This window comes from Trichoderma camerunense (genome assembly GCF_050948025.1).
Source record: "Trichoderma camerunense strain CBS 138272 chromosome Unknown V8C40scaffold_7, whole genome shotgun sequence".
NCBI classification, from domain to species: domain Eukaryota; kingdom Fungi; phylum Ascomycota; class Sordariomycetes; order Hypocreales; family Hypocreaceae; genus Trichoderma; species Trichoderma camerunense.
Genome location: NW_028145363.1, coordinates 985,702 through 1,009,192, shown reverse-complemented (window position 1 = coordinate 1,009,192; position 23,491 = coordinate 985,702). Strand labels below are relative to the sequence as shown.

Here is a 23,491-nt window from a genome sequence, read left to right as displayed (position 1 = left end):
CTGCTACGAGTGCCTGATTCTAGAACAGAACCACAAATACGAATGACGAACTAACGAGCGCGGAAATATGCTAGCCGAGGCAGTTGGTTAGGCGGACAATAGCTGAAGCGGCGGGTTTTCCGCCCTTTATTAGTTAAACAGGACCAAAGACGCCCTCCGAGGCCAAGGCTGGGAGAAGGCGAAAAGACGCCTGGCCATGGACGAGTGGATATCGCCAGGTGCTCTGCGACGGTGCAACCCATTAGTCAAGGCGACCGTCCGTTATTGAAGAATGGCGGCCTGATGGCCTGGTGAATGGAGTCGAGGCAATAATTCCACATCTCCGGATGTCTGTCGAAATTTATCGAAGTTTTCACCTGTAGTTCAATACTTCTGGGAGCTCCGGACCGGACGCCGGACTCTGTGTCCGACATCGGGTTCGGGACTGTCGGTACGGGATCGGACGGGCGGACCGTTGTATGTTACTCCCGCTGCCTTCAATTGCTCGTACGCAGGACGCCGGAGTTTTCTGTATATTGTAGAAGAGGTGAGTTTCGCGGTAGATTTAAAAAAAGTTGTGCTACTTGCCCCCTGGCGTTTGTTATTGTAGGCTAAATCCTGGACAACTTCGGTATTGATGCTGCTGATCTCTCCTCTTGGCTGGTTGTTTTATGGACAACTAGGAGGCGCACCTCTGAACTGAACGGCCAAGGAATTTATTTGATTTAGTGTGCGCAGCTAGAAATCACCAAGGCAAATAATTTGTCTGATTCTTTTATTTCTCTCAGTGTGAAAGAGAAAGCAACCTCCCTTATATAGGGTAGTTTTGCTCGCCCGAGCTTCATCAATTCCTTTCTACAACTTCAACGAATATGAGATAGAAAGTTTTCAATAATGGGAAATAATGAGAGTCCCATTACATGTAATTAGACAGCTTTGAGGCTTTATGGAATACTTCCTAGTACAGGTGTTACCAAAGAGTTAATGCCCGATCGTATAAAGCATCGTCAAAAGACTTGCGACTCATATATATTTCAAAGGGAAATATTATCCAGCATCCCAAATTCGTTATCCAACACCCTAGCGACTGCGTAGAATTCAAGTATTAGAATAGGATGTAAAAGGAATAAGAATAGAAGCCACCTTTCTGCTACTATAACTACTTTCTGCTACTATCGCTACTTTCTTCTAGTGTCTACTATTATAAATATATTCTTCTCGTATCTGCTGCTATTGCAGTTTTACTCTAGTATCTGAGATTATTTTTTAGTCTGTATAGCTTTTATGTAAGACATGGGATGCTGGATAACAAACTTGGGTGACCGAATAACTGCTCCCATTTCAACAGTGTATCTTGTCTATGTACACTGCGACAGCCAGTCCTATTAGCCAAGTTATATAAAATTAATTCTCAGAAAGAAGCTGAACGTCTTCTTCAAGTCTCGACACCACCTCCTGGAAAAACTGTTGGCAGCACTTATCATTCTGCAAGCCAGCCACGTGAAGCACGCTGTCAAAGCACCATTCCACGGCCGATTTATAGTTGGCACCTCCGCTCTCCAGAAGTTGGTCAAACAGTCGCTTCCCAGCATCTCGCTTGGAGAGAACCGTGCGGACGTCCATCACCCCCACCATTTCTAGGGCGCTTTCCACCCTCCCAATCATCACTTGGACGAGTAGAGCTCCAAGAGAGAAAACTGCTAGGTTGACTGGCCGCGATGTGTTTGAAGAAGTGTTTTGCTTGTTGTACGGAGTCAAGAGATTTCTGACCACAAATGGGCGAGCCATGGATACACTATCGAGGTTATACGCATCGTCGCCACTGTTGGGCAAGAAGAAGATGACATTGTCGAGAGTGAGGCTTTCTTCAACCCACTGAGTGCTGTGAAGATGGAGAGTATTGACTGCGATTGCGTGTGATACCTTGAGTCTTTCCGGATAGTCGAATCGAGCAACCTTTGACTGCTTCCCTTCTAATAGCTCCCGAAGCGTCAATATTGCACAGCCGCCCAGATATAGAGTTGGAGGGTATATGCCAAAGGTCCGGGGAGTATCTGCTATGTAACCAAAGCAATCCAGGAATGGCTGCTTGTTTTTTCCAATGAACATCCGGCAGAGGTCTGTTACCTGCTGGGAGGACGCATTCACTGGAGAGATCGTCGCTTGTACATCTATTTTCCCTGGAGATTTATCGTTGCGGTGCCATGATACAAACCTTGGCGATTTTGGTGGTGTTGGGGGCACTGCAATGGTGCTTGCTGTAATGGTGCTTGACGAAGGAGAGAGAGTCGGTGTTTTGTTACACTCAAAACTTCCTAATCGAAAGTAGATGTTGTTCCAACGGTTCATCAATTGCCCTTTTACAAGACTGTAGGCTTCTTCTGTGTCTTTGTTCCCAATACTAATATCAGAGCCGAAGGCAACGTGAAACTTGAGGCTTTGCGCAACGACATCATCGACGTCGCTGGGGATCAAAATTGCATCCCTTGGCGCGAGTTCAAGACACACTCGATGTGGTGCAACGCAAGCACATGTTGTAGCATTGCGAATGGCGTTGAAAATCCCGTTGGAAAGCCCTCGAATGAGTCTAATTAGTCGAGTCTGGGACCGTTTTTGTCTGGTTGGCTCGAGTCCCCGGCTTTTACTGGCAAGTTCAGATAAGGCCAGGTTTCCTCTCTTGATCCGCGATACAATGTCGATGTAATCCTTCTTATTCAACGTGAATGATGCTCCCTTTTTGAGTTCTCTGATGATAGAGATCTTATCTTTCGGTCTGGACTGGCAAATATTGAAAATGCCAAGTTAGCTTGTAAGATGAAGTTAGGCTCGACATGCACTTACACTACCGTCACCATATATACACAGCTTTTCCCTCAATCCCATGGCTGCGGCGCGCATGTCTAGAGTATAGTTTTTAAATTCCCTTTCTGATTCCCAAAGCCGTAGGCGCAATAGGTGACTGTATTTCTCCCAAGTGGCACCAAAAGGGTCTTTAGTCATATCGTCTATCATGGAGAATGGCGCGATTCCTTCGAGGAGCACTTCACAGGTTGTCTGCAAGCGGACTTGCTCTGTCTCTAAATCGCGAATCAAGCTTGCCAGATCGCGTGCCGCGTTCCGTATTGACGATATGATGTTTTTATAAGTTTTGAGTGTGTCCACAGCAACTGGTAACACGCCCAACACACCCGTGATGGCCCCCAGAACCTCTAAGCCAGACATGATGACGGTTTGGTCTGATTCTGGCCAACGTAGAGCCGCGTGGAAGCTTTGCTCACAACGATACTGCTGACTATCTCTGGGATGATGCGAGGCTCTGCGGGTAACCCCGCAGTGCTCAGATGGAGATTATTTCGGCGCCCAATCGAGTGTCGATTATGCCTGACCCATGCATGAATTAACGAATAGCAACCAGACTGTGGGTTACGTTAACTTGCGAGGGTGACCTTTATACCTCAACATTCAACATCATCGACATTTGCTAGATAAAATCTGCAATCATATTCTAGTATTGGATCTTAAGCGCAATGGAGCTTAAAATTGCGCCGCTCGTAAATCGCAGCCTTGTTTTATTTGAAACGCTCAGTGACTCTTTATCTTCAAGCCAGGTCGAATGTTCTACGGCTCGTTCGCATGTGGCCAGATTTAGGCTGTGGGCAGGTAGCTTGGGAGCACATCGAGCATCTGGAGGCCGGTCACTGGAATATCGTCTTCGTGATTCGTCCTTTGTGCGCAATCACATAATCTCCCTGCTTCAAGAACTTGTGTCCTCTATTGGTGAAGGTAGATCATCTTATTTGAGCCATAATCTCACATGAAAACTAACATCTTCAAGGAATCCAGTTAGCAACCACAGACAGCGACGACAAGGAAGCTTTAGACGATGCAGACTTGGACTTGGAAGCATATTTTCAGTCAGATGATGCCGACGAGCAATCTGAAATTGTGACCATTCTTGGCGACATCGGACATATTATCGATTGCTTGCTGAGACTATCAATCACGATCCGAAATCCAGCGCGTCATGACCAGTTCAACTCCAGAGCTGGAGCAGATACCGTTTCTTCTTACAGCGAGTGGGACATGAAGCATATACGCGAAAAGTTCGACCGGCTTGACGGTAAACTTGTTGACAGACTAGCAATGGCCATGTCTCGCCGCCGCCAATACATCAAATACCGGGAAGAGCACAGCAAAAAACTTGCACATGGGCTGTTGGACGAGCCTGGTGAGGGTGAAAACGCAACAACTATTGCGTCTTCAATTCCGAAAAAATTGAAAGACGAGGAGAATGCAGCAATGTTTACTAAAATGGATACGCTCTTCGACAACATGTCTGAAATTTCTGGAACATCGTATGCGAATTCGAATGCTGCCACCAACGAGCTACGAGTCCCTAGTATACCAAAGGAGTATATCGACGGGCCCTTTTTGTGCCCTATATGCCATACGTTAATAATCATTAACGATAGAAATTCCTGGAAGTATGTGTCTTTATCTTCCAAATTCCTGCCATTTCTGAAAACATCGAGGTTAACCATTGCGGCGTAAATTAGGAAACATGTGTTCAGGGACCTTCAACCATACGTATGCTTATTCGACAATTGTTCATCTCCAAGTCAGGTATACCAGCGTCGTAAAGACTGGATAGCACACATGAAACAAGAGCATTGGGTATCCTGGTCTTGCTCGTTCGGTTGTTCTGAATCGTTTCGCAGCCAGGAAAGCTTTGAGAAACACGTCACAACAATCCATGGGCAAAACTTCGAGTCCATTGACTTACAGGCCGTTCTGAATTTATGCCGCTTTCCAAGCGATACAAATACGGTCGGCACATGTCCTTTCTGCTTTGATTACGAGATCAAATCTGATAAAAGCTATCAATCACACATTGGCGATCATCTTGAGCGCCTTGCCCTTTTTGTTTTGCCTAAAACGTTATATGATGATGATAGCGACGGTGGCGACGATAATGATGATGATGTTGGCGACGACGACGGTAATAATGACGACGACGATTCTGATATTGGGGTGCGTCTTATGAACGATGATGAGATTAGCAACCATCCTCAAGAGTCTCACGAAGGCGACAGCTGGGAGAACGTGGAACTAGACGAAGGCATCACAGAGAGTGCGCACCCGCTGATGGACTATAATATGCAATTGGAACTACTTGAGCAGGCGAATAAGAAACGCCTTATGAGGGCTCGTCAGGAGCAGAGCGAGATGGAAGGAATCCCTCAAGATAGCCAGCCCAGCACCCCTGCAGGGAATAACGGACAGCCGTTCCCAGATACCTCGCCCCAGCAAACAAGGTCAGAAAGCCCTCCCTTCGAGGAGATGATGTCGTGGATGAATAACTCTAGGATCCACGACAGCTGGAGAGACGAGGAACTAAATAAAGGCAACACAGAGAGTACGCACCCGCTGATGGACTATATGCCGCGGTTGTTGCAGCTTGAGCAGGAAAACAAGAAGCGCCTTATGAGGGCTCGTCAGGAGCAGAACGAGATGGAAAAGACTCTTCGAGATGGCCAGCCCGGTGTCCCCGCAGGATTTGATGGACAGTCTTCCCCAGACACCTCACCCCAGGCAATAAAGTCTGGAACCTCTCCCAACCCCGAGGAGCAGATGAAGCGCGGCATATCGCAGATGAATAACTCTAGTATCCACGACAGCTGGGGAAATGAGGAACTAAATAAAGGCAACACAAAGGGTGTCAACCACGCCTTACAGGACTATCAGATGCAAATGATGATGCTTGAGCAGGCGAATAAGAAGCGCCTCATGATGGCCCGTCAAGAGCAGAGCGAGATGGAAGGAATCCCTCGAGATGGACACCCTAGCACCCCCTCAGGGCCTAAGGGACAGCCTTCTCCAGACATCTCGCCAATGGCAGCAAAGTCCGGAGCCTCTGGAGCCTCTCCCAATCTGAAAGACCGGATAAGGCGCATCATATCGCATCTGGATGGCTTTGATGCCTCCTCCTTGATTCCTGATGATGGACAGTCTAGTGGCAGCAACCAGGTTAACATCAGCATGCCACCTCACCTCTACAAGGGAGCAGATGAAGAAAACATAGGACACTCTCAGATGAACAGCACGAATCCGTCCGGCAAGAAGGTTTCTTTTGCCAAAGGCAAGAACATTGCCGTGCTTCCATCTACGACCCTCAAATACCGGGAAGACAGCCCAGATTCTCATCCAGATTCTCATCCAGATTCTCATCCAGATTCTCATCCAGATTCTCATCCAGATTCTCATCCAGATTCTCATCCAGATTCTCAGGACTCAGCTATGAGGCGCAGCACTGGTGCCGGCAGCCCTCTGCTGTCCCCCTCACTCCAGCAGGAAAACCCTCCCCCTTCTACGCTGTTTCACGGATTCTTCTTTGGTGAAGATGAAGAAGACCTGGATGCAGACATCTCGAGCCATGGCCGGCTTCCTCCACTGTCGGACACCGGCGGCAGTAGTTTGAAGAGATATGGTAGTCTGTCAACCTTTCACGGCGAAGGTCCCATAGAAACAAGCCCTACATCCGCGCCTCGTGCCGACGGCACAGATACCATTGTACCTCGTCCCCGCGATCACAGTGAGACTCAGCGCCTCAAGGAGCAGGAGAATGCTGCCGAAGCTGCTGAATTTGCCGCGGAACAAAAACGGCTTGAAGAGCAGTCGCGGCAACTTAAAGAGTTAAAGCGTGAGAGTGACATAGTGGTGGAGAAGCGCAGGAAAAAGGAGATTGAGTATAGGCGTCTTAAGGAAGAAGATTCTGCCGACGCTGCCGAGAAGATGCGACAGCTTGAACAGGAGTTCCGCGATGAGGCTGATCTTCATGATTTACAGCAACAGCTTAATGCTATTAAGATGCGTGATGCCAGGGCTGAGTTGAACCGCCGATTGAAGGAACTCGACCGTGGGATCCTTAAGAACGACGAGGAGGCTGCCGACGAGATGCGACGGCTTAAAATACAGTTCCCCGATGAAGTTGAGTTACATTATGCACGGCAAGAGTTTGATGCCATTAAGATGCGCGAGGCCAACGCCGAGATGAGACGCCGGATAGAGGAAGAGGATGCTGCTGAAGCTGCCGAGGAACATAGACGGGTTGGAGAGCCGTTGCGACAACTTGAAGAATTAAAGCGTGAGAGTGACATAGTGGTGGAGCAGCGCATAAATAAGGAGGCTGAGTATAGGCGTCTTAAGGAGGAAGATTCCGCCGACGCTGCCGAGAGGATACGGATTGTAAGAGGCATGTTACGCGATGATGCTGAGCTTCGTTCTTTACAGCGGAAGCTTGATGCTACGCAGAAGCGTGAGGCCGGCGCGATTGAGAAGCGCATAATGAAGGAACCCGAGCTGAGGCGCCTGATAGAGGAGGAGTATGCTGCTGAAGCTGCTGAGGGGAAAAGGCGGCTTGAAGGGGATTTCCGTGAAGATGGGGAGAATTCTAAGGAAGAAGACCAAGACGTCCCCATGGATTGGGACTCAATTGAGCCACCATTTACAGATGGCGTGATGGAAGTCGAAAAGCGACGAGGCGTAAGCTTACAGCCAATCTTTATGAATAAGCCCCGCTAATAGAGTAACAGAGCGCTGCCCCTCCTGGACGATGCCACAGCTGCAATCGCATCGTCACTACAGACTGGAGACGGGGTCCTTATGGTACCAGGACTTTATGCAATGCCTGTGGTCGCATTTACGCCCGCAAACGCCAGCTAGAAGCAAGATCACTACATCCCAAGCCTGAGGAGAGAAGCTAGAGCGAGTCTCACCACCCTGCTTTACACTTTTCAAACTCCCTAGTCCTTTGGAGAAAGATGCCGTCGACGCTGTCGAGATGGTGCGATGGCTTGAACGGGACATGTTCCGCGATAAGGCTGAGCTTCGTGATTAACGGCACGAGGTTATCAAGGGGCGTGAGGCCAACGCCGAGCTGAGGCGCCTGATAGAGGAACTCGAGCTTAGACGCCTTAAGGAAGAAGAGAAGGCTGCCGAAGGGAAGCACCGGCACGATAAAGAGTATCGTGATGAGATGTAGGCAAGTCAAGATCGGAGATGGAGAATCAGATAGAGAACGCTAAACGTTTTATATAGACAAATAAAATATGATTGGAATAAATAAACGCTTTTAATTAGACTTATTTCATACTATCGTTACACTTAATAAAACATGTCAACACCCAACCTAACAAATTACAGCTTAGATGCCGGCGAAGGAGATCCAGGCTTTGTAATCTCATCATAAAGAAGTCTACCCCAGAAAAGTCAGTCACCAAAGAAACAAAATTCATCAATATCTCAGGAAGAAAACTCACGTTGTCAAGAAATCGGCATAATCTTCACCAGTGACCTGTGTAGAAAAGTACTGAGCAGCAAGATGGAACTTGTTGCCCTGGGGAGCCTTTGCGGCAAGGCCCTCGGTGCACTCCTTGAGGAGCTTGAGGGCGTAGGCCTTGTCGACGCGCTTGCCCTCGGCGGTGGAGACGCCGTGCTTGACCCATTGCCAGAGCTGGCTTCGGGAGACTTCGGCTGTGGCGGCATCCTCCCTGTTTCGAACTATTAGTGATCATGTTTCATGGACTGGTAATGATGCAAGTTTGTAAATGACTTACATGAGGTAGTTGATGGGGACGCAGCCAACTCCTCGGATCCAGGCCTCCATGTAGCCCAGACCAATGTTGAGGTTCTTCTTGATGCCCTCCTCGGTAATGCTTCCGGGAACGTTCATGTTGAGCAAGTCGTTCTGGCTAATCTTGACGTCCTCGCGGCGGACAAACAGCTGGTTGGGAGTAGGCATGTACTTGTTGAAGATTTCGGTCGCAATACTGGCGAGAGCAGGGTGGGCAACCCATGTGCCGTCATGACCGGCACGGACCTCGCGCAGCTTGTCGGCGCGGACGCCCTCCATGGCCTTGTCATTCGCCTCCTTGTCGTCCTTGATGGGGATCTGGGCGGCCATGCCACCCATGGCGTGGACACCACGCTTGTGGCAGGTCTGAATGAGGAGCTTGACGTAGGCATCCATGAAGGGAACCGTCATGGTGACGGCAGATCGGTCGGGGAGAATAAAGTTGGGGTTGTTGCGGAACTTCTTGATGGTGCTGAAGATGTAATCCCAGCGACCACAGTTAAGTCCAGAGCTGTGCTCACGGAGCTCATAGATGATCTCGTCCATCTCAAAGGCAGCAAGGATGGTCTCAATCAAGACAGTGCCTCGGATGGTGCCGCGAGGAATGGCAATGTAGTCCTGGGCCAGGTTGAATGCGTCGTTCCACAGACGAGCCTCGAGGTGGCTCTCCATCTTGGGCAGGTAAAAGTACGGTCCGAAGCCCTGCTTCGTTGCCTCGACGGCGTTGTGGAAGAAGTACAGACCAAAGTCGAAGAGACTGCCAGAGATGGGCTCGCCATCAACGAGGAAGTGCTTCTCCTCGAGGTGCCAGCCTCGGGGACGGACAATCAGGGTGGGGAGCTTGCGGTCAGTTCGGAGCTTGTATTCTTTGGCGCCCTGTTTGAAGTCAACCTGGCGGCGGACAGCGTCGTACAGGTTGACCTGGCCGTTGATCATGTTGTCCCATGTAGGGGCACTAGAGTCTGGAGATTTGCCATCCACATTAGCAATTGGCGTCACTCAGTTACCTCGGGATGAGAATCTCACCTTCAAAATCAGCCATGTAAGTCCAGACATCAGAGTTCAAAGCATTGACGACCATCTTTCGGTCAGTCGGGCCGGTGATTTCAACCCGTCTGTCAACCAGACCAGGCGCGGGCGCTGCTCCCTTCCATGTGGCATTCTCGCGGATGTGCTTGGTCTCGGGCAGGAAATCAGGCAAAACGCCGCGATCCAGCTCAGCTTGGCGGATCTTTCGGCGCTCAAGCAGGTTCTTGCGGGTGGTGTTGAAGGAGCGATGTAGGAGGGCAAGGAAGGCCAGGGCAGGGGGTGTGAGGATCTTGCGCTGAGAGTCGTCAATCTTGCCGAGGAGGGTGACTCCTTGGAGGATGCTTTCTGTGGAAGCCATTGTGAAGGTTGTGGGAGAGAAATTGGTTTGAGATGGATATGCCGGGTTGGATTGGTTGTATGTTGATATGGGTGTAGTTGGCAGAAGAAGGATGCCAAAAGGGTGTTTGATGAGAGGATGATGAGAGAAAGATGCTTTTGATTGAGGCTGAGCTTAGAGGAAAAGGCCAATAATGAGTTCAATGGCGGGCAATGGGTTTAATGCATAGGCAAACTTTCACGTGTCAGTGACGGTTGTTCGCGGCAAGCTCCAAACTTTCCGGAATTGGGGTCGGACAGCTTGTGATGAGTGGCTTACAAGAAGTTCAAAGATGCTCTGGTCTGTGAGTGATGGGATTCCCACGCCGCAAAGAGGAATTGGATGATAAAATGAAGAATCAGGATAAGAAAACGAAAAGAAGGGGAAAATAACAGCGAACCATGGCTGATATAGCTTTATCGAAAAAGGTTTCTGCCAATGCCCCGTGTATGAGGGTATGACGCACCCAGGCCGCCATGTCGGCAGAAAGATTAGCCTTTGCTCTCTCTATCAACTTGCATCGGCACTACAGATTTCGAGACTAGGATCAGTATGGACCTCCTACTAAGTAAGCTCAGAAGGCAAAAGGCCCAACCCCGTTTGCCCATTCTCGTTTCTTGCTCCATTCACCCTTTTGCCATTGAAACTTGCTGGGCCGTCAGCCGGTTTCTGGGGCACTTCGGCACCTGTCGGTCTGGCTTTGGGGCCTCGGGTGGACGGAATGGGCCTTTGTACAGGGTACCTGGAAGGCGGGGCAAAGCCTCAGCCGCTAAAGCATGTGCTCAGACGCCGCAGCGCCAGTTTGCGTGCTGAGAGCAGCCCGAGAGACGCTGCGGGGTAACCGCCGGCAGGTACCGAGTACAATGTCCGGCCGGACGCCTCCGCTGCAACAAGAGACGGCACTTTTTGGATCCATTTGATGCCGTCGACTTAGCCATGGGGGAAGCTTTATCGATAGCCACGGCACTATGTAAAGGCAAGCTTTCTCCGTGCGAAGATTGGCAGAGCTGATTCATTTTTGCCGAGGGAACTGAGACTACGGCCAATTGGTCCTCTGGGCGCCTCAATCACAAGACGCCGTTGTACCTAAATCCGGAACTACGGTATTGGATCCCAATGACGCATTGCCATACAGTAGATGAACATCATCACATTCATCACGGCAAACCAGACAGAGACAGTATTCTCAATGGATATTTGCTTCGTACTAGCTATACTAATGCAGTTGAGAGTATATATATTGCATTCACCCGCCATCCCACACTTAACCATCCCCCTCGGTAACACAGCCATTCACTCACTCTACTCTTCTTCAACCCGGGTGGCAAAAAAACACCCGACACTTTTAATCTTCCCATCGCCCATCCAGCTCAGCCCATCGCTTTCCTAGTCCCGTCCCGTCCTTCTACCCCAACCTCCCAAGGGATAAACGTTTTTGTATCCATACCCTCCCCATACCTACCGAGCAGCAGCCGAGGCTTCCCCAATTCTCCAACAGCCGCAATCAGCAACCCCGAGACTTTCCGAGCTCTGCTTGTTCCAGATTTGTACTCCGTAACTATCATCGATATAATCTCACTAGCATGTATGTCTTGTTCGCTGCGGGTCTGAATCGTATCTCGAGGTCATCAAATTTCCAGCTGCAGCACACTACTAGAAGTAGCAATGTTGTTCTACATACGCTTAGCACCTGCAGTACTAGCCGCGCCAGGTACCCGATACCAAGCTACCGGCTTCTCCCGCTTATTCTTTCATCCGACCAACTTCATCCTCACCTCGTGACAAGATTGAATCGTCTCATGATATTTAACTCTAACAAATGAAATACAGTCCAGCTATGGGAAGCAATGCTCATGTCACCTAATTACAACCGATTCGACTCACCAGCCCCTGTAGCTCTCCCACGGCCCCCATTAACTGCCTCTGTTGGCTCTGCTTTCTTCGTGCCACTGAAGTCGATCAACATCAACCCTGCTTCCATCATTTCAGCCCTCAATATCAAGTCTTGTACAATGAAAATAAAGCCAACGGTAGTGCTGCACAGCATATGACAGCCCTTCAATCCAACAGCATTAAAAGTATCTTCAACCTAGCATTATCCTTCACCCACTGCCTTCACAGAATAAACCGGCCCCGTTGGAAGAATCGTTGGTTATTCTCCATTCCGAAATGTTGATTAAAAAGAAGAGAAAATTAGCTTCAACCACGTTGAAATTTTGTCGCAAAGCGTAGCTCGAATCCATTCAGATCCCATTTTGGTCCACAGCCACGGTGTGTCGGAAGGGCCCCCTTGTCGTCGCCGCCATATATTCAGTCGTCTTCGAAACAGTTAATCAGGCCTGTCCCAGCGATACATCCCAAGCACCCAGGTAAAAAGAAACAGAAAAGAAAAGCAGTAAAGCAGTAAAGCGCCGTGCATCACGAGTTTAGAGTCTTGATCATCATCTTCTGCTTGCTTGGGTCCTTAACCACGAGATTGCGATCGGTAAACACAATCCTCATCGTATCCACAACTTTGTGGAAGCTGCTTGCAGCACCACGCTCTTGGGTGAAGCGGATGATACTAAGCTGTTGCTTCTTACCATGCTCAATCACCGTCATCACCTCTGCGGCAAATGCAACTGGTTTGAGGTTCAAGCCTGTGATATCAATTAGCTGCCACTCAAGGACATGGACGTTAGCACATTTGGCAACTCACAGTTCTCAGCTCCGACTCGCGCAAAGACAATGTTGCGTTCCTTATCCACTTGTATATCCATTATTCCGTATTTGCGCCATTTCCGCAGCAATGTCGACACTTCCTGTCGCGTGCGTTTGCGTGACAAGTTCATACAGATGTAGCTCGTTGCAGGTTTGACGCGGAATAGCCTAGTAAGCCAATTCTGCTTCACTTCGATATTGCGGCTGCTGCCGCCAGATGATGACTTCTGCAATCCTTGCACTTTCTTATCGGCCTTGTCAGTGACCGTCTCCTGATGCTGACTTGTGTCATCTATAGAGGGTTCCATATGGTTAGTTGAGAGCTTTCCAATCGCTGAGGTGTTGCCATTCTTACCTCCGTTAATCATCGTTGAATCTCTATGCCGATTGCTCTTCCAAAACGGGAAGCTAAAGTTCCTCTTCTTGGTCGAAGTGGCGGTAGTAGAAGTTGAGCTGGACTGGCGAGTCTCGCAAGAGACGGTTCGCTGCTTGCCATCCTTTGATTCTACCAATGTCTCACCGTCTGTGTCAATCTTAGACGACCGCTTGAACCACGACCTCTTCTTCTTTACCGGGCTAGAAATGCCAGCCTGCGAGGTATCCTGCGCGTATTGCTCATAGTTTCTCACCATATCTTCCTTTTGTTCTCCCTGGTGTTGCAGAGGATGTCCAAGGCCCTCTGCTGTTGACTTCTTTCGCACGTTGAGTGGCTCTGGAATCTTGACAGGGCTCAACGAGGATGGAGAAGCTACTACCCTGATTGAGGTTTCGACTTGGTTCAGATATTCAACACCACTCATGGGACGGCTCGCCTTCTTTGGTGGCGTATACGGGGGCGCCGACACAATCCTTGGTTTGTCCACATTGACAGTGCTGACACCTGGATTCTCATTAATGCATGGTAGAGTACCTGTTCGTCGATTTGCCTGGCCATAAGCAGGGGCCGATACAATTCGACGATCTGGCTGGTTAGAAAATAGCAGTGGAAAAGCCAGTCGGTTAATCTCATCCACAAGGGTATCATTGTCGGCAGCTCTTGAGGCTGGTCGAGAATTGACCGCAGTAGTCTGTTGACTCATGAAGCCACTTTCGGATGGAATTGGCGGCAGGGGGCGGCTGCTCCAGGACTTGCTGGAGAACTCTGTAGGTGCAGTCGCCTCTGACGGAGTATCGATTGTAAAAGAAAGAGGCGTCGATTCACGCTGCTTCCTCTGCACATCTACCACTGATTCTGAAAAAGAGTCATCTTGGATGAGGGAGCTCCCAAATGCGTCATCACAGTCCTTGGCAATGTTATTGCTAAAATGACGCAGCTCTTCGTTAAAAAGAATCGAGGCGTCCTTGGAGACGGGACCGCCTTTAGCTTTGGGATAGGTACCATCCGGTAACTGAGGCATATCCGGCGTTGGAGACCGAGGCCTTAAGGGGACCTGATGTTGTGGGATCCCACTCGTGGTGGCCATCGAGTCTGTTCGCGAGGGGTGAGGTTCCCGCTGCACCTGCGCTGCAGAGGCCGATCGCTTGCGCATGTGTGAAAAATCGACACCTCGCTTGTGTCGTAGGCCAGAGCCATGCGTCTGTGGTGTGCCTTGACGAGTACTGCGCAGGGAACCCATGGATCCTCTTGACGACTGGGAGCGACCCGTATGCGCTCGCATAGAACTGGCTCGTCCGCGGCGAGTGGAGTTTGATCCGCTACGCTTTCTAGTCGACTTTGATGCTTGCAGCATCTCGCCGTCCCGATGTACAGTGATTCTCGCATGACTGGCTTGCGAGCCACAAGCCTTCAGCATTCGACTGCCTCTATAGGGGTCGTAACTCTGGACGGTCCCGTCCTCGGTTTCTGCTGTTGTAGAGATGACTGTAAATCGAGAGATGGATCTACCGTGGCCGTTGGCTCTGGGCTGAGAGAATTCACACGTCGAAACGCGCTTCTTCCAGGAATTTGGCTTGAGATGATGATAGTCGCTCATGGAATGAGACAGTTCCGGCTTAAAATCCTCTAATTGCTGCTCGCGGTAGTTGTAAAGAAGCCAGTAAAATGCCTTTTGGTCATTCGGCCTAGATTCATTCACGGTGAGCACAATTCACTATAAAGAGAGCATTGTTAAGTTGATCAGTTACTCACTCTTTAGAGCCCAGCTGTCTCTCCAACACGTCATCGCTAGACATGTGCCATAGGGAGCGCAGCTGTCGCAGCAGCTGAGGGTCAATCTGGTGCGGCGGAATTGGAGCATAATGAAATCCCTTGCGCGTATCTGGAGGCTGGCCAGTATCCTGACCAAAATCGTCGAGGTAGTTGTACTTTTGAATCAGAAGGTGCTGCCAAATCTGCTTCATTGAGATGCGATGATCGGGATTGACTTGAAGCATGCGGTCGATGAGATCCTCAGCTTCGGGGCTCAGAAACTCGGGCATCTTATACTGCCCCTTTTTAGTCTTGTTCATCATGACACGCAAATCAGGATCATCAAAAGGTAGAGTTGCGGACAGCATGGCATAGAGAATCACGCCCATGCTCCAGATATCAGCCTTATCTCCACGGTATTGCCTATTCTTGAGAAGCTCAGGCGCCGCATAGTGTGGACTGCCACAAGCCGTTGCCAGTCGATGAGTCTTTGATTGGTGAAGAGCCGCCATGCCAAAGTCGGCGATTTTGATCTGGAGGTCGGCGGTGATCAAGATGTTTTCGGGCTTCAAGTCGCGGTGGCACACGTTGAAGGAGTGGCAATAGGCAATGGCACTGATCATCTGTCGAAAAAAGTAGACGGCCACTTCCTCAGATAACCTTCCTTTTGTGTTGATAAAGGTAAAAAGATCGCCTTGGTCAATGTATTCAAGAATGAGATAACTGGCGGAATACAGGTCAGTGATTGCATCAAATCATGGGCAAGAGAAAGCAACAAACATTTCAGAGCGATTCTCCCATATATCATAGAGCTTCATGATATTGGGATGTTCAATAAGCTTAAGGATGGCAACTTCGCGTTCAATCGACACGGGAACTCGCATTTCGCCATTGACCTCGGGGAGGCTCGAATCCCACTTGCTCAGAGCAGCCAGGCTGCTATCTTGAACAAGATACGCCATCCGACGGTTGACAATCTTGACAGCGGCGAGCTGCTTGGTGATGTTGTGGCGACAGAGCCGAACACGAGCCGACGAACCTTTTCCCAAAGTCTTTCCTAGCTGCCATGGTCCAATGTGCGTCTTGTAGTTCCTCCTGCTTTGACTGCTGGAGGTGGAGGCGTAGGATGCTTGGGAGAGACGCTTCGCAGCCTCTGCAGATTGCTGCGGCTTCTGCACAGCAGGAGCATAGGCGTTGTAAGCCACTGCCTGGCCGCGTGAATCAGGCCGCATGTTCTGACGCGAGTAGTAGCTATTGTTTTGAGCAGCACCAGATTGGCTGTATCGTGCCTTTTGGCTCTGGTGATTTTGAGCAGGCACAGGAACATTGAGGCGATTCGTGGTCTCGGCGAGAGGCTCACGAGTCTTTGGGGTGTATTCGACCATGGTGATCGTCGCGAGTTGCAGAAGAATTAGCACATAATATTCGAAATCAGCCTGCGGAAGAGTTGGCTGGGATACGACTGTGAAGCGGCAAGATGCTGATGATTGGTAGGAGAATTGAATTGGTAACTGACGAGGCCTAATGCAATATGCGTAAAGGGGAGAAAGACAACGGGATGCTGTAAAGAGATTGGATGAGGAAATCACGAGAAGGAAGAATCCTGCAGAGAAACATCGAGACTGGAGGAGGCAAAGTTTTGGCAGGCGACGTGCTTGGAGAAGGGGGCAAAAGGCAAAAGGTCTGGTCGGTTACGAGGAGGGGAACATGGAAGGCATGCCAGCTGGTGAGACGCAGCTGTCCAGAGACAAGGAATGCAGCGTCGGCCTCTGCCAGTGGCGGCCTTTCAGTGGGTGCAGAGCAGCTGGCGAGCAGCCACAGGGGAGACCACAGGGGAGAGGGAGCGGGCCAGCACTGGAATTTGGGTCAAAACAGTTGCGCGTCATTCCTCGGTCGGGACTTGAAGTCGGACTGTTTGGTGGTGCAGAGGCGAGGAATCGTTGGCTGCGCGTGTACTCGGCAGTCTAAGCGGATGACTGTCGCGATGCATTCCAAGGGTGGTTGGAATTTATCCCCACGAAGGTGCCATGTCACAATCACCCTACTATCTCAGATGCGAGTCAAGGTAGATACTAAAAAACACAGACGAACGACACAAGTAGTATTCTTGTCCAATAATATTACAAGATCTGAGGACTAACTGTAGAGTCTCGAGTCTCGGCCTATCGCTTTGCGTGGGCAAATTGACATTTGATATTGACGCAGATTGTAAGTCCCACCTTGCGATGAAAGAACATAATTTGGCCAGACGCGCTGCGAAGGATGCTTGGGCGCAAGCAAATAAGTACATAAATACATTATGTCTATAATTATCTGTCTCTTGTGCTATTTGCCCAATTTTAACTGACTGCACATTACAATCTTTGCTCGCACACAGTCTATGTTGTTCCAGAGCCACCTCACAACAAGCGCGAACAGAAAGCAAGGTTGGCCGATGTTTAGAGAGAGTAACTGTACAAATCTCTACGGCATTATCGCAGTTTGTAATGTTTACGCCATAAATCTATTCTATTATATATCAATAACACGGTCTAAAAGCATTGTAATTCTAATCCCAACAGCCAAAACAATGCTAGGGCGTCAAGTCGAAGACTCGTACGCAGATAAACAACTGCCCAAGCAAGGGATGAGGTTAAAACATGACTAAGCGCGCCCCACACAGACGAACCACCAACACTTGGTCAAGGATCGGCCCCTCCTGTCCAAGATAGGAAAAATGCCAGTGCCGGTGCTAAAAGCCGTCTCTCCACTCAACTCCCATGACCCTGGTCTTGAGCAGATCCTCCTTGAGAATCCTGTCTTTCTGCTGCTCCAGCTCTTCCATGTCCCATGTGGCCAGCACAAACCGACCCATGAGGAAATTGGATCGACCCGTGCTCAGATAGACGGCAGTGGCCCCGGACAGCTCTGCTTTGTCCGTCATCCTGCCGATGATGGCTTCAGGGACGACGGTGTTCTTGATGAGGTCGGTGAGGACGCCTCCAGGGTGCATAACCACGCAGCGAATGTCGTTGCCCGCGGCTTGCTGCTCCCGATCAATGTACTCGGTGAAAGTGTTCATTGCGACTTTAGAAGCAGCATAGGATGATCGTCCATAGACATAGCGCCACGATGCAATCGAGCCCACGTTGATGATTCTGGCCTTTGTCTTACCCGCTTCCTTGAGAGCGCCGAGATACGCCGTAGTAATCATGTACATGCCTCGGATATTGTTGTCGATGTCGCCTAACCACCAATCAGGATTGGATTCGTCAATGGCAGCAGTGGATAGTGACACTGCCGCGCTGTGAACAAGGATATCGGGAACCTCTGGTAGGCTATCCATGAGATTTTTGACCGACGCTTTATCCGCAACGTCGGTACCGCCTCGAACAAGAACTTGACATTGGGGAGCAAGAAGTTCAATTGACGTCTTTGTCTCCTCTAGGGGTTCTGATCGTCGACCAGCGATAATGACAGAAGAAGCCCCAGCGATGGCGAACTGTTCAGCAATGGCCTTTCCTATGCCAGTACCAGCACCGGTGACCAGCACAATCTTGCCCTGAGCAACCCCTTTGAGACTTGCCCTAGGGTCAATGAACGGATAGACATCCGAGTGTCGTGGTCGTCCCACAGCAAAATCTTGAGGGTAGTCCATTTGGATAGGGGGTAAGACGATTAGTCTCTGTGAATAGACAAAGTAAACAACAAGAGAGGCTTGGAAAAGGAAAGGAAAGGAGAGGGAATTAGAATCGGGAATTCTTGCATTATGGAGAAAATATGAGTCCCACGCGCAACTCCGAATGTCTCCATCAAGCACTTTAGCGCTGACAATGTCATATATCATTCTCAAACGAAGCTACCATGATTCCATGATGAGTATTTCCATGACTGATGTTGTCATATAAGTGCTTATTCCGGTACCGGAACATATCCAGTGCAGCACAAGCTGTAATAGGGATAAGCGTAATTGGTTTAGTGGTAAAATTCTCCGTTGCCATCCGCAACGTCGGGGAGCCCTGGGTTCGATTCCCAGATTACGCATCGATTCTCTTTTTGCCCCTTTGGCATTGTGTCTATTTGTTTTGTGCATCACACGTTTGAAACATCACGAACAGACAAGTGTGGGCGTGCATTTGCTTTTTTTGTGCTGCGGTGGTATGTGTTTTATGTGGCAGTTGGTTCCATCATAACGTGCAGCGGATATTAAGCTCCAGGGCTATCAAAGCTTCAGGTTGTCCATCAGATATAGTTTCTCCACGTTTTGCTATTATGAATACGCCAGTATCTTTTCTTAGCTGAGGAAAAAAAAATTCTCATTAGAGTTTTATATTCTACACAATTTGTGGATTCGAAAGAGCGTTACCTTGATAGACAGAACTGGTCGGTGTCTTGGAGAGCAAATACTAACAGCCAATGTTGCAGTGCTTAACTGGTACCTTAGCAGAAGAGGGACACTAAAGAGCTGGCGTTAAGTGGTGGTGGGGTCAAAGACGCGTCCAACCGCGTCGCAAGAAACTCACGGCTGCCTTTTCACCACCAACTTGCATGCAAATAGCAGCACCAGCTGTTTTCACGATACCTAACCTCACACAGTCGATCAGCCCCGACGCAGCTCATTACTAAGCATGACTGCCAGCACCTCACGTCGGCGGCGGCGTGTGGACGACGATGAGGACGACGATGACAGCAGCACTGAAGGCCACGGTTCGCCTTCTGGAGACGAGAGCTCAAAGCGACGACGATTGGACTCCGACGATGACGAACAGCCACGGCGAAGCACCGGTCGGCCAGATAATGGCAAGGGAAAGGCTAGGGATGGTGGCAAGGACAGTTTTCAGCCAGGCGCCATCGTTAGAGTCGCTGTAGAGAATTTTGTCACCTACGAAAAGGCCGTCTTCTTCCCTGGCCCGAATCTCAACATGGTCATTGGTCCCAACGGCACAGGGAAAAGCTCTTTGGTCTGCGCCATCTGCCTGGGACTTGGGTATAGCCCCAAGCATCTTGGCCGCGCAGGGTCCGTCAAGGAGTTTGTCAAGCATGGCAAGGACACGGCAACCATCGAGATCGAGCTTTACAAACGACCCCAAGACCGATCCAACTATGTCATTCGAGTCCAGATTCGCCGTGAACAAAACATCCAAAAATGGTTCCTGAATGGCAAGGAGACGACGCACAAGAGGATACAGTCGCTGATGCACGCGCTCAAGATCCAGGTGGACAACCTGTGCCAATTTCTTCCACAGGACAGAGTCGTCGAATTTGCCGCCTGTACCCCGGTGGAATTACTAGGCGAAACTTTGCGAGCCGCTGCTTCCGAAGAAATGCAAACGTGGCATCGACAGCTCCGAGAACTTCATAGGGACAAGAAGGGACTGGTCGAGGCCGTGCACGAGGACACCGAAACCCTGAAGAATCTACAAACTCGCCAACAAGGCTTGCAGGCCGACGTGGATAGAATACGCGAACGAGAGGAAATTCAGGAGCGAGTTAGCAATCTCAAAGGTGCCCTTTCCATCGCCCAATATCAAGAAGCACGCAATAGCCACCTAGCGGCAAAGGAGCGTAAGAAAGAGGCCGAGAACAGACTGAGGCGTCTTGAGAGCGAGAGCGGGCCATCTTTGGAAGCAGTCAACCGGAAGCAGGTCTACGCTCAAGAGACTGAGGCCGCCATTCCGTCAAGGGCAAAGGCTGTTAGAGACACCCAGGTAGCGGCGCAGAGTCTGGTACAAGAAATCAGTGCTGCAGTTGACGACGTCAAAGAGTGGTCGAATAAGATAGGTGCAGAGCGCAAGGGGTTTGATGAGAAAAAGAAAGAGGTTGCAGCATCAAAGCTGAGGATCACAAATCTACAGGGAGATTTGCAAAACCGACCTTCTGACTTCAATGCAGGAGAATGGAATCAAAAGATTGTAAGAGCTTTCTCGTCTTGTCACACCTTCTATATCTTGATTATCCTTCATCCATTCTTTAAACTAACAATTCTGGTTTCTCTCATAGCGAGCTGAGGAGCATAACCTGCGCGAAGTTGAAGGAGATCAGCGTCGACTAGCCGCTGAGACAGAGAGAGTCAAAGGACTTGGAAGGGCGAAGATGGATGAGCTGCGGAAACTCAAAGCAGACTTGGAGTCTCTTGACACACAAGAGGGCCAACAGCTAAGCTTCATGCGGAGACACTTCCCGGAACTGGCTACGGCTTGGGATTGGGTTCAAGAACATCAGGGTGAATTCGAAAAAGAGGTTTTCGGTCCACCCATGCTGTGTTGCTCAGTTAGAGACGAGCGCTACTCCAACTCAGTCCAGGCCTTGCTGCAAAACGACGACTTCCTCTGCTTCACAGCACAGACCAAAAACGACTACAAGAAGCTGACCAACCAGCTGTACCGCGAGATGAGTTTATCTGCCGTTATCAGAACCTGTTTGCAACCTCTCGCTGCTTTCAGGTCTCCTGTTAATATTGATGAAGCTCAATTGCTGGGCCTGGACGGCTTCGCGCTCAACTATTTGGACGGCCCTGAGCCTGTTCTTGCCATGCTATGTGCTGAAAAGAGATTGCATCAGTCCGGCATCTCATTGAGAGAGCATACTGATGACGAATATGAGAAGCTTGTCCATAACGGGAAAATCAACCAATGGGCAGCCGGAAAGCAGCAGTACATAGTTCGTCGACGAAAAGAGTACGGCCCTAACGCAATGACAACAGTTGCCAAGAGGATCCAGCCGGGAAGATTCTGGACCTCTCAGCCTGTAGATTCACAAGAGAAGGTTGAGCTTAACAGGCGACTAACAGAGGTCAGCGGCGAAGCAGAAGTCTTGAAGTCAGAGTATAAGGAGCTGAGGCAAAAGATCGACCCCCTTGAAGATCAGAAAAAAGACATACAGGGTAAAATTGTAAGTCAGCCCACCATTTTTAGGCCGGATATGAGATTTGTCATGTTAACGTCAGACAAGGAACAACTGAGAACGGAGAAAAACGCGTTGCAGCGAGAGTTCACCAAGTGGCAGTTGATACCCCAAAAGATAGGTTCGCGTTCCCACGGACTGGCCTACAATTTTGTTCTTTGACATGCTGACCAAATCAGAATCCGAGGAGCGTCATAAAGAAGCAAACGAGCTGGCCATGAGAGAGGCCCGAGAAAGAATCATCGACCTCGGCTTCGAATGGGACAAGGCAGTGGTAGAAAGAGCCAAACTCGTTCTTCGCCATCAAGAGGCCCTCGGTCATGTTGCAAAGGCCCACGATGAACTCATCGAGGCCAAGATACGACTCATTGAAGCCAAGTCCGACATTGAGGGTCTCAAAGCCCGCAATTCTAGTATAATGCAGAGGCTTGAAGAAGAAAGACTCGTCGTGCAGCAAGCTACCGAAGAAGCTACCCAAGCCAGAGATCTAGGTCGCGGACTGCTTGACAGGGTTCGGGATCTCATCAACGACAACCCCGATAAGAAGGATCTATACAGCTCCTTGGCTGAAAACAGGTCACCAGCAGATATAGAGATGGATATCTCTGCTGAGCAGGCGAATCTCGAGCTCATTCACGCAGCCAACCCCAACGTCATTCGAGAGTTTGAGAGGCGTGAGCAAGAGATTGCTAAACTACAGAAGAAGATGGGTACATTGAGTGGCAAACTTGCCGACTTGACTGGACAACTAGATGACCTGATGGGCAAATGGGAGCCCAAGCTAGACGCCTTGGTGTCCAAGATCAATGATGCCTTTGCCTACAACTTTGAGCAAATCAGCTGTGCTGGTGAGGTTCGCGTCCACAAGAACGAGGATTTTGATCAGTGGGCTTTGGACATTATGGTCAGATTTCGGTACGTCTTCTTCTCTCTTCCTCTCACTCCTTTGACGCGTCCATCATACCCAAGAACAAGAGCTAACCAGGGAAATGTATCAATAGAGAAAACGAATCCCTTCAGCAGCTCAACGCTCATCGCCAATCCGGCGGCGAGCGCGCCGTCTCCACAATCTTCTTCCTCATGGCCCTCCAGTCCATGGCACAATCCCCTTTCCGCGTCGTCGACGAGATCAACCAAGGCATGGACCCCCGCAACGAGCGCATGGTCCACGAGCGCATGGTGGAGATTGCATGTCGCGAGCACACCAGTCAGTACTTCCTCATCACGCCGAAGCTGCTCACGAACCTGCGGTACGATCCCAAGATGAGGGTGCTCTGCATTGCTAGTGGGGAGCACATGCCCAAGGATGGGACGAAGCTTGATTTTGGGAAGTGTTTGAGAATTCAGAAGACGCTTATGGCGGCTGCGGCGTAGGTAGCATGAAGCATTCATTGCTCTGCCTTTTTAACTATTTGGATGGGTTTTTTGCTTTGCTTTGTTTGGCCTGAGTTTGGGCGGCAGGGCGTTTGGCGAATTTATATACTCGTAGAATTTGCATGTAAGGGCATATGAAATGATGGTTCAGTCTCAGCAGTGTTGCATATAGATACGCAGGGATTGAAAGCCTTCATCTTAAGCTCGAGTCTTCCCCGACTTTCTTCACAAACATATATCAATCACATCAAGATACCAAATGGAAAACAGTATAATGTGGTTTTTAAAAAGAACCAGGCAATTCATCTCTCATCATTTAGTAAAAGTAATAAATAAGCCAAACCATGCAAAAAAAATCACACGAAAAAATAACAAACAAAGTGTGTTAAGG

General features: G+C 49.6%; 6 protein-coding genes and 1 non-coding gene across 7 annotated transcripts; 3 read left to right on the top strand and 4 right to left on the bottom strand.

The window, feature by feature from the left end:
* Positions 1-967: 967 nt before the first annotated feature.
* On the bottom strand, positions 968-3,302 carry V8C40DRAFT_242864 (uncharacterized protein). Its single transcript, XM_083215298.1, has 2 exons — positions 2,821-3,302; positions 968-2,757 (listed from the first exon to the last, which is right to left on the bottom strand). The coding sequence occupies exons 1-2, from the start codon at positions 3,199-3,201 to the stop codon at positions 1,384-1,386; spliced, it is 1,755 nt and encodes a 584-aa protein (XP_083074275.1). The 5' UTR covers positions 3,202-3,302; the 3' UTR covers positions 968-1,383.
* A 139-nt stretch (positions 3,303-3,441) lies between these two features.
* Positions 3,442-8,079, top strand: V8C40DRAFT_205705 (GATA-type transcription factor). The gene is made up of 4 exons (XM_083212044.1): positions 3,442-3,762; positions 3,815-4,463; positions 4,536-7,521; positions 7,572-8,079. The coding sequence occupies exons 1-4, from the start codon at positions 3,507-3,509 to the stop codon at positions 7,740-7,742; spliced, it is 4,062 nt and encodes a 1,353-aa protein (XP_083074274.1). The 5' UTR covers positions 3,442-3,506; the 3' UTR covers positions 7,743-8,079.
* Positions 8,080-8,093: 14 nt separating this feature from the next.
* V8C40DRAFT_242856 (malate synthase) lies at positions 8,094-10,652 on the bottom strand. The gene is made up of 5 exons (XM_083215297.1): positions 10,296-10,652; positions 9,638-10,211; positions 8,595-9,573; positions 8,298-8,528; positions 8,094-8,233 (listed from the first exon to the last, which is right to left on the bottom strand). Exons 2-5 carry the CDS (start codon positions 9,996-9,998, stop codon positions 8,176-8,178), a joined length of 1,629 nt encoding a protein of 542 aa, XP_083074273.1. The 5' UTR covers positions 9,999-10,211; positions 10,296-10,652; the 3' UTR covers positions 8,094-8,175.
* A 1,617-nt stretch (positions 10,653-12,269) lies between these two features.
* V8C40DRAFT_286735 (serine/threonine-protein kinase) lies at positions 12,270-16,229 on the bottom strand (the record flags this gene model as incomplete). The annotated part of the gene is made up of 7 exons (XM_083222567.1): positions 12,270-12,655; positions 12,715-13,008; positions 13,072-13,279; positions 13,346-14,236; positions 14,465-14,777; positions 14,845-15,567; positions 15,625-16,229. 7 exons carry the CDS (start codon positions 16,227-16,229, stop codon positions 12,435-12,437), a joined length of 3,255 nt encoding a protein of 1,084 aa, XP_083074272.1. The 3' UTR covers positions 12,270-12,434.
* A 930-nt stretch (positions 16,230-17,159) lies between these two features.
* Positions 17,160-18,710, bottom strand: V8C40DRAFT_242852 (SDR family NAD(P)-dependent oxidoreductase). The gene has a single exon (XM_083215296.1). The coding sequence runs from the start codon at positions 18,668-18,670 to the stop codon at positions 17,576-17,578; it is 1,095 nt and encodes a 364-aa protein (XP_083074271.1). The 5' UTR covers positions 18,671-18,710; the 3' UTR covers positions 17,160-17,575.
* A 77-nt stretch (positions 18,711-18,787) lies between these two features.
* V8C40DRAFT_t101 lies at positions 18,788-18,867 on the top strand. Its single transcript has one exon. It is a non-coding gene; the product is annotated as a tRNA-Gly (tRNA).
* A 485-nt stretch (positions 18,868-19,352) lies between these two features.
* Positions 19,353-23,380, top strand: V8C40DRAFT_242850 (DNA repair ATPase SMC5). The gene is made up of 5 exons (XM_083215295.1): positions 19,353-20,735; positions 20,824-21,714; positions 21,775-21,847; positions 21,906-22,641; positions 22,728-23,380. The coding sequence occupies exons 1-5, from the start codon at positions 19,452-19,454 to the stop codon at positions 23,098-23,100; spliced, it is 3,357 nt and encodes a 1,118-aa protein (XP_083074270.1). The 5' UTR covers positions 19,353-19,451; the 3' UTR covers positions 23,101-23,380.
* Positions 23,381-23,491: the final 111 nt, after the last annotated feature.

Excerpts from the sequence above, each read along its gene's own strand:
- V8C40DRAFT_242864 (XM_083215298.1), bottom strand. The coding sequence starts at position 3,201 with ATGTCTGGCTTAGAGGTTCTGGGGGCCATCACGGGTGTGTTGGGCGTG. Across the intron at positions 2,758-2,820 it reads GTATATATGGTGACGGTAGT|TCCAGACCGAAAGATAAGAT; the intron begins GTAAGTGCATGT and ends AATATTTGCCAG.
- V8C40DRAFT_205705 (XM_083212044.1), top strand. The coding sequence starts at position 3,507 with ATGGAGCTTAAAATTGCGCCGCTCGTAAATCGCAGCCTTGTTTTATTT. Across the intron at positions 4,464-4,535 it reads AACGATAGAAATTCCTGGAA|GAAACATGTGTTCAGGGACC; the intron begins GTATGTGTCTTT and ends GGCGTAAATTAG. Across the intron at positions 7,522-7,571 it reads AAGTCGAAAAGCGACGAGGC|AGCGCTGCCCCTCCTGGACG; the intron begins GTAAGCTTACAG and ends ATAGAGTAACAG.
- V8C40DRAFT_242856 (XM_083215297.1), bottom strand. The coding sequence starts at position 9,998 with ATGGCTTCCACAGAAAGCATCCTCCAAGGAGTCACCCTCCTCGGCAAG. Across the intron at positions 9,574-9,637 it reads TTACATGGCTGATTTTGAAG|ACTCTAGTGCCCCTACATGG; the intron begins GTGAGATTCTCA and ends GCAAATCTCCAG. Across the intron at positions 8,529-8,594 it reads GTCCCCATCAACTACCTCAT|GGAGGATGCCGCCACAGCCG; the intron begins GTAAGTCATTTA and ends AGTTCGAAACAG.
- V8C40DRAFT_242852 (XM_083215296.1), bottom strand. The coding sequence starts at position 18,670 with ATGATATATGACATTGTCAGCGCTAAAGTGCTTGATGGAGACATTCGG.
- V8C40DRAFT_242850 (XM_083215295.1), top strand. The coding sequence starts at position 19,452 with ATGACTGCCAGCACCTCACGTCGGCGGCGGCGTGTGGACGACGATGAG. Across the intron at positions 20,736-20,823 it reads GAGAATGGAATCAAAAGATT|CGAGCTGAGGAGCATAACCT; the intron begins GTAAGAGCTTTC and ends TTTCTCTCATAG. Across the intron at positions 21,848-21,905 it reads GTTGATACCCCAAAAGATAG|AATCCGAGGAGCGTCATAAA; the intron begins GTTCGCGTTCCC and ends TGACCAAATCAG.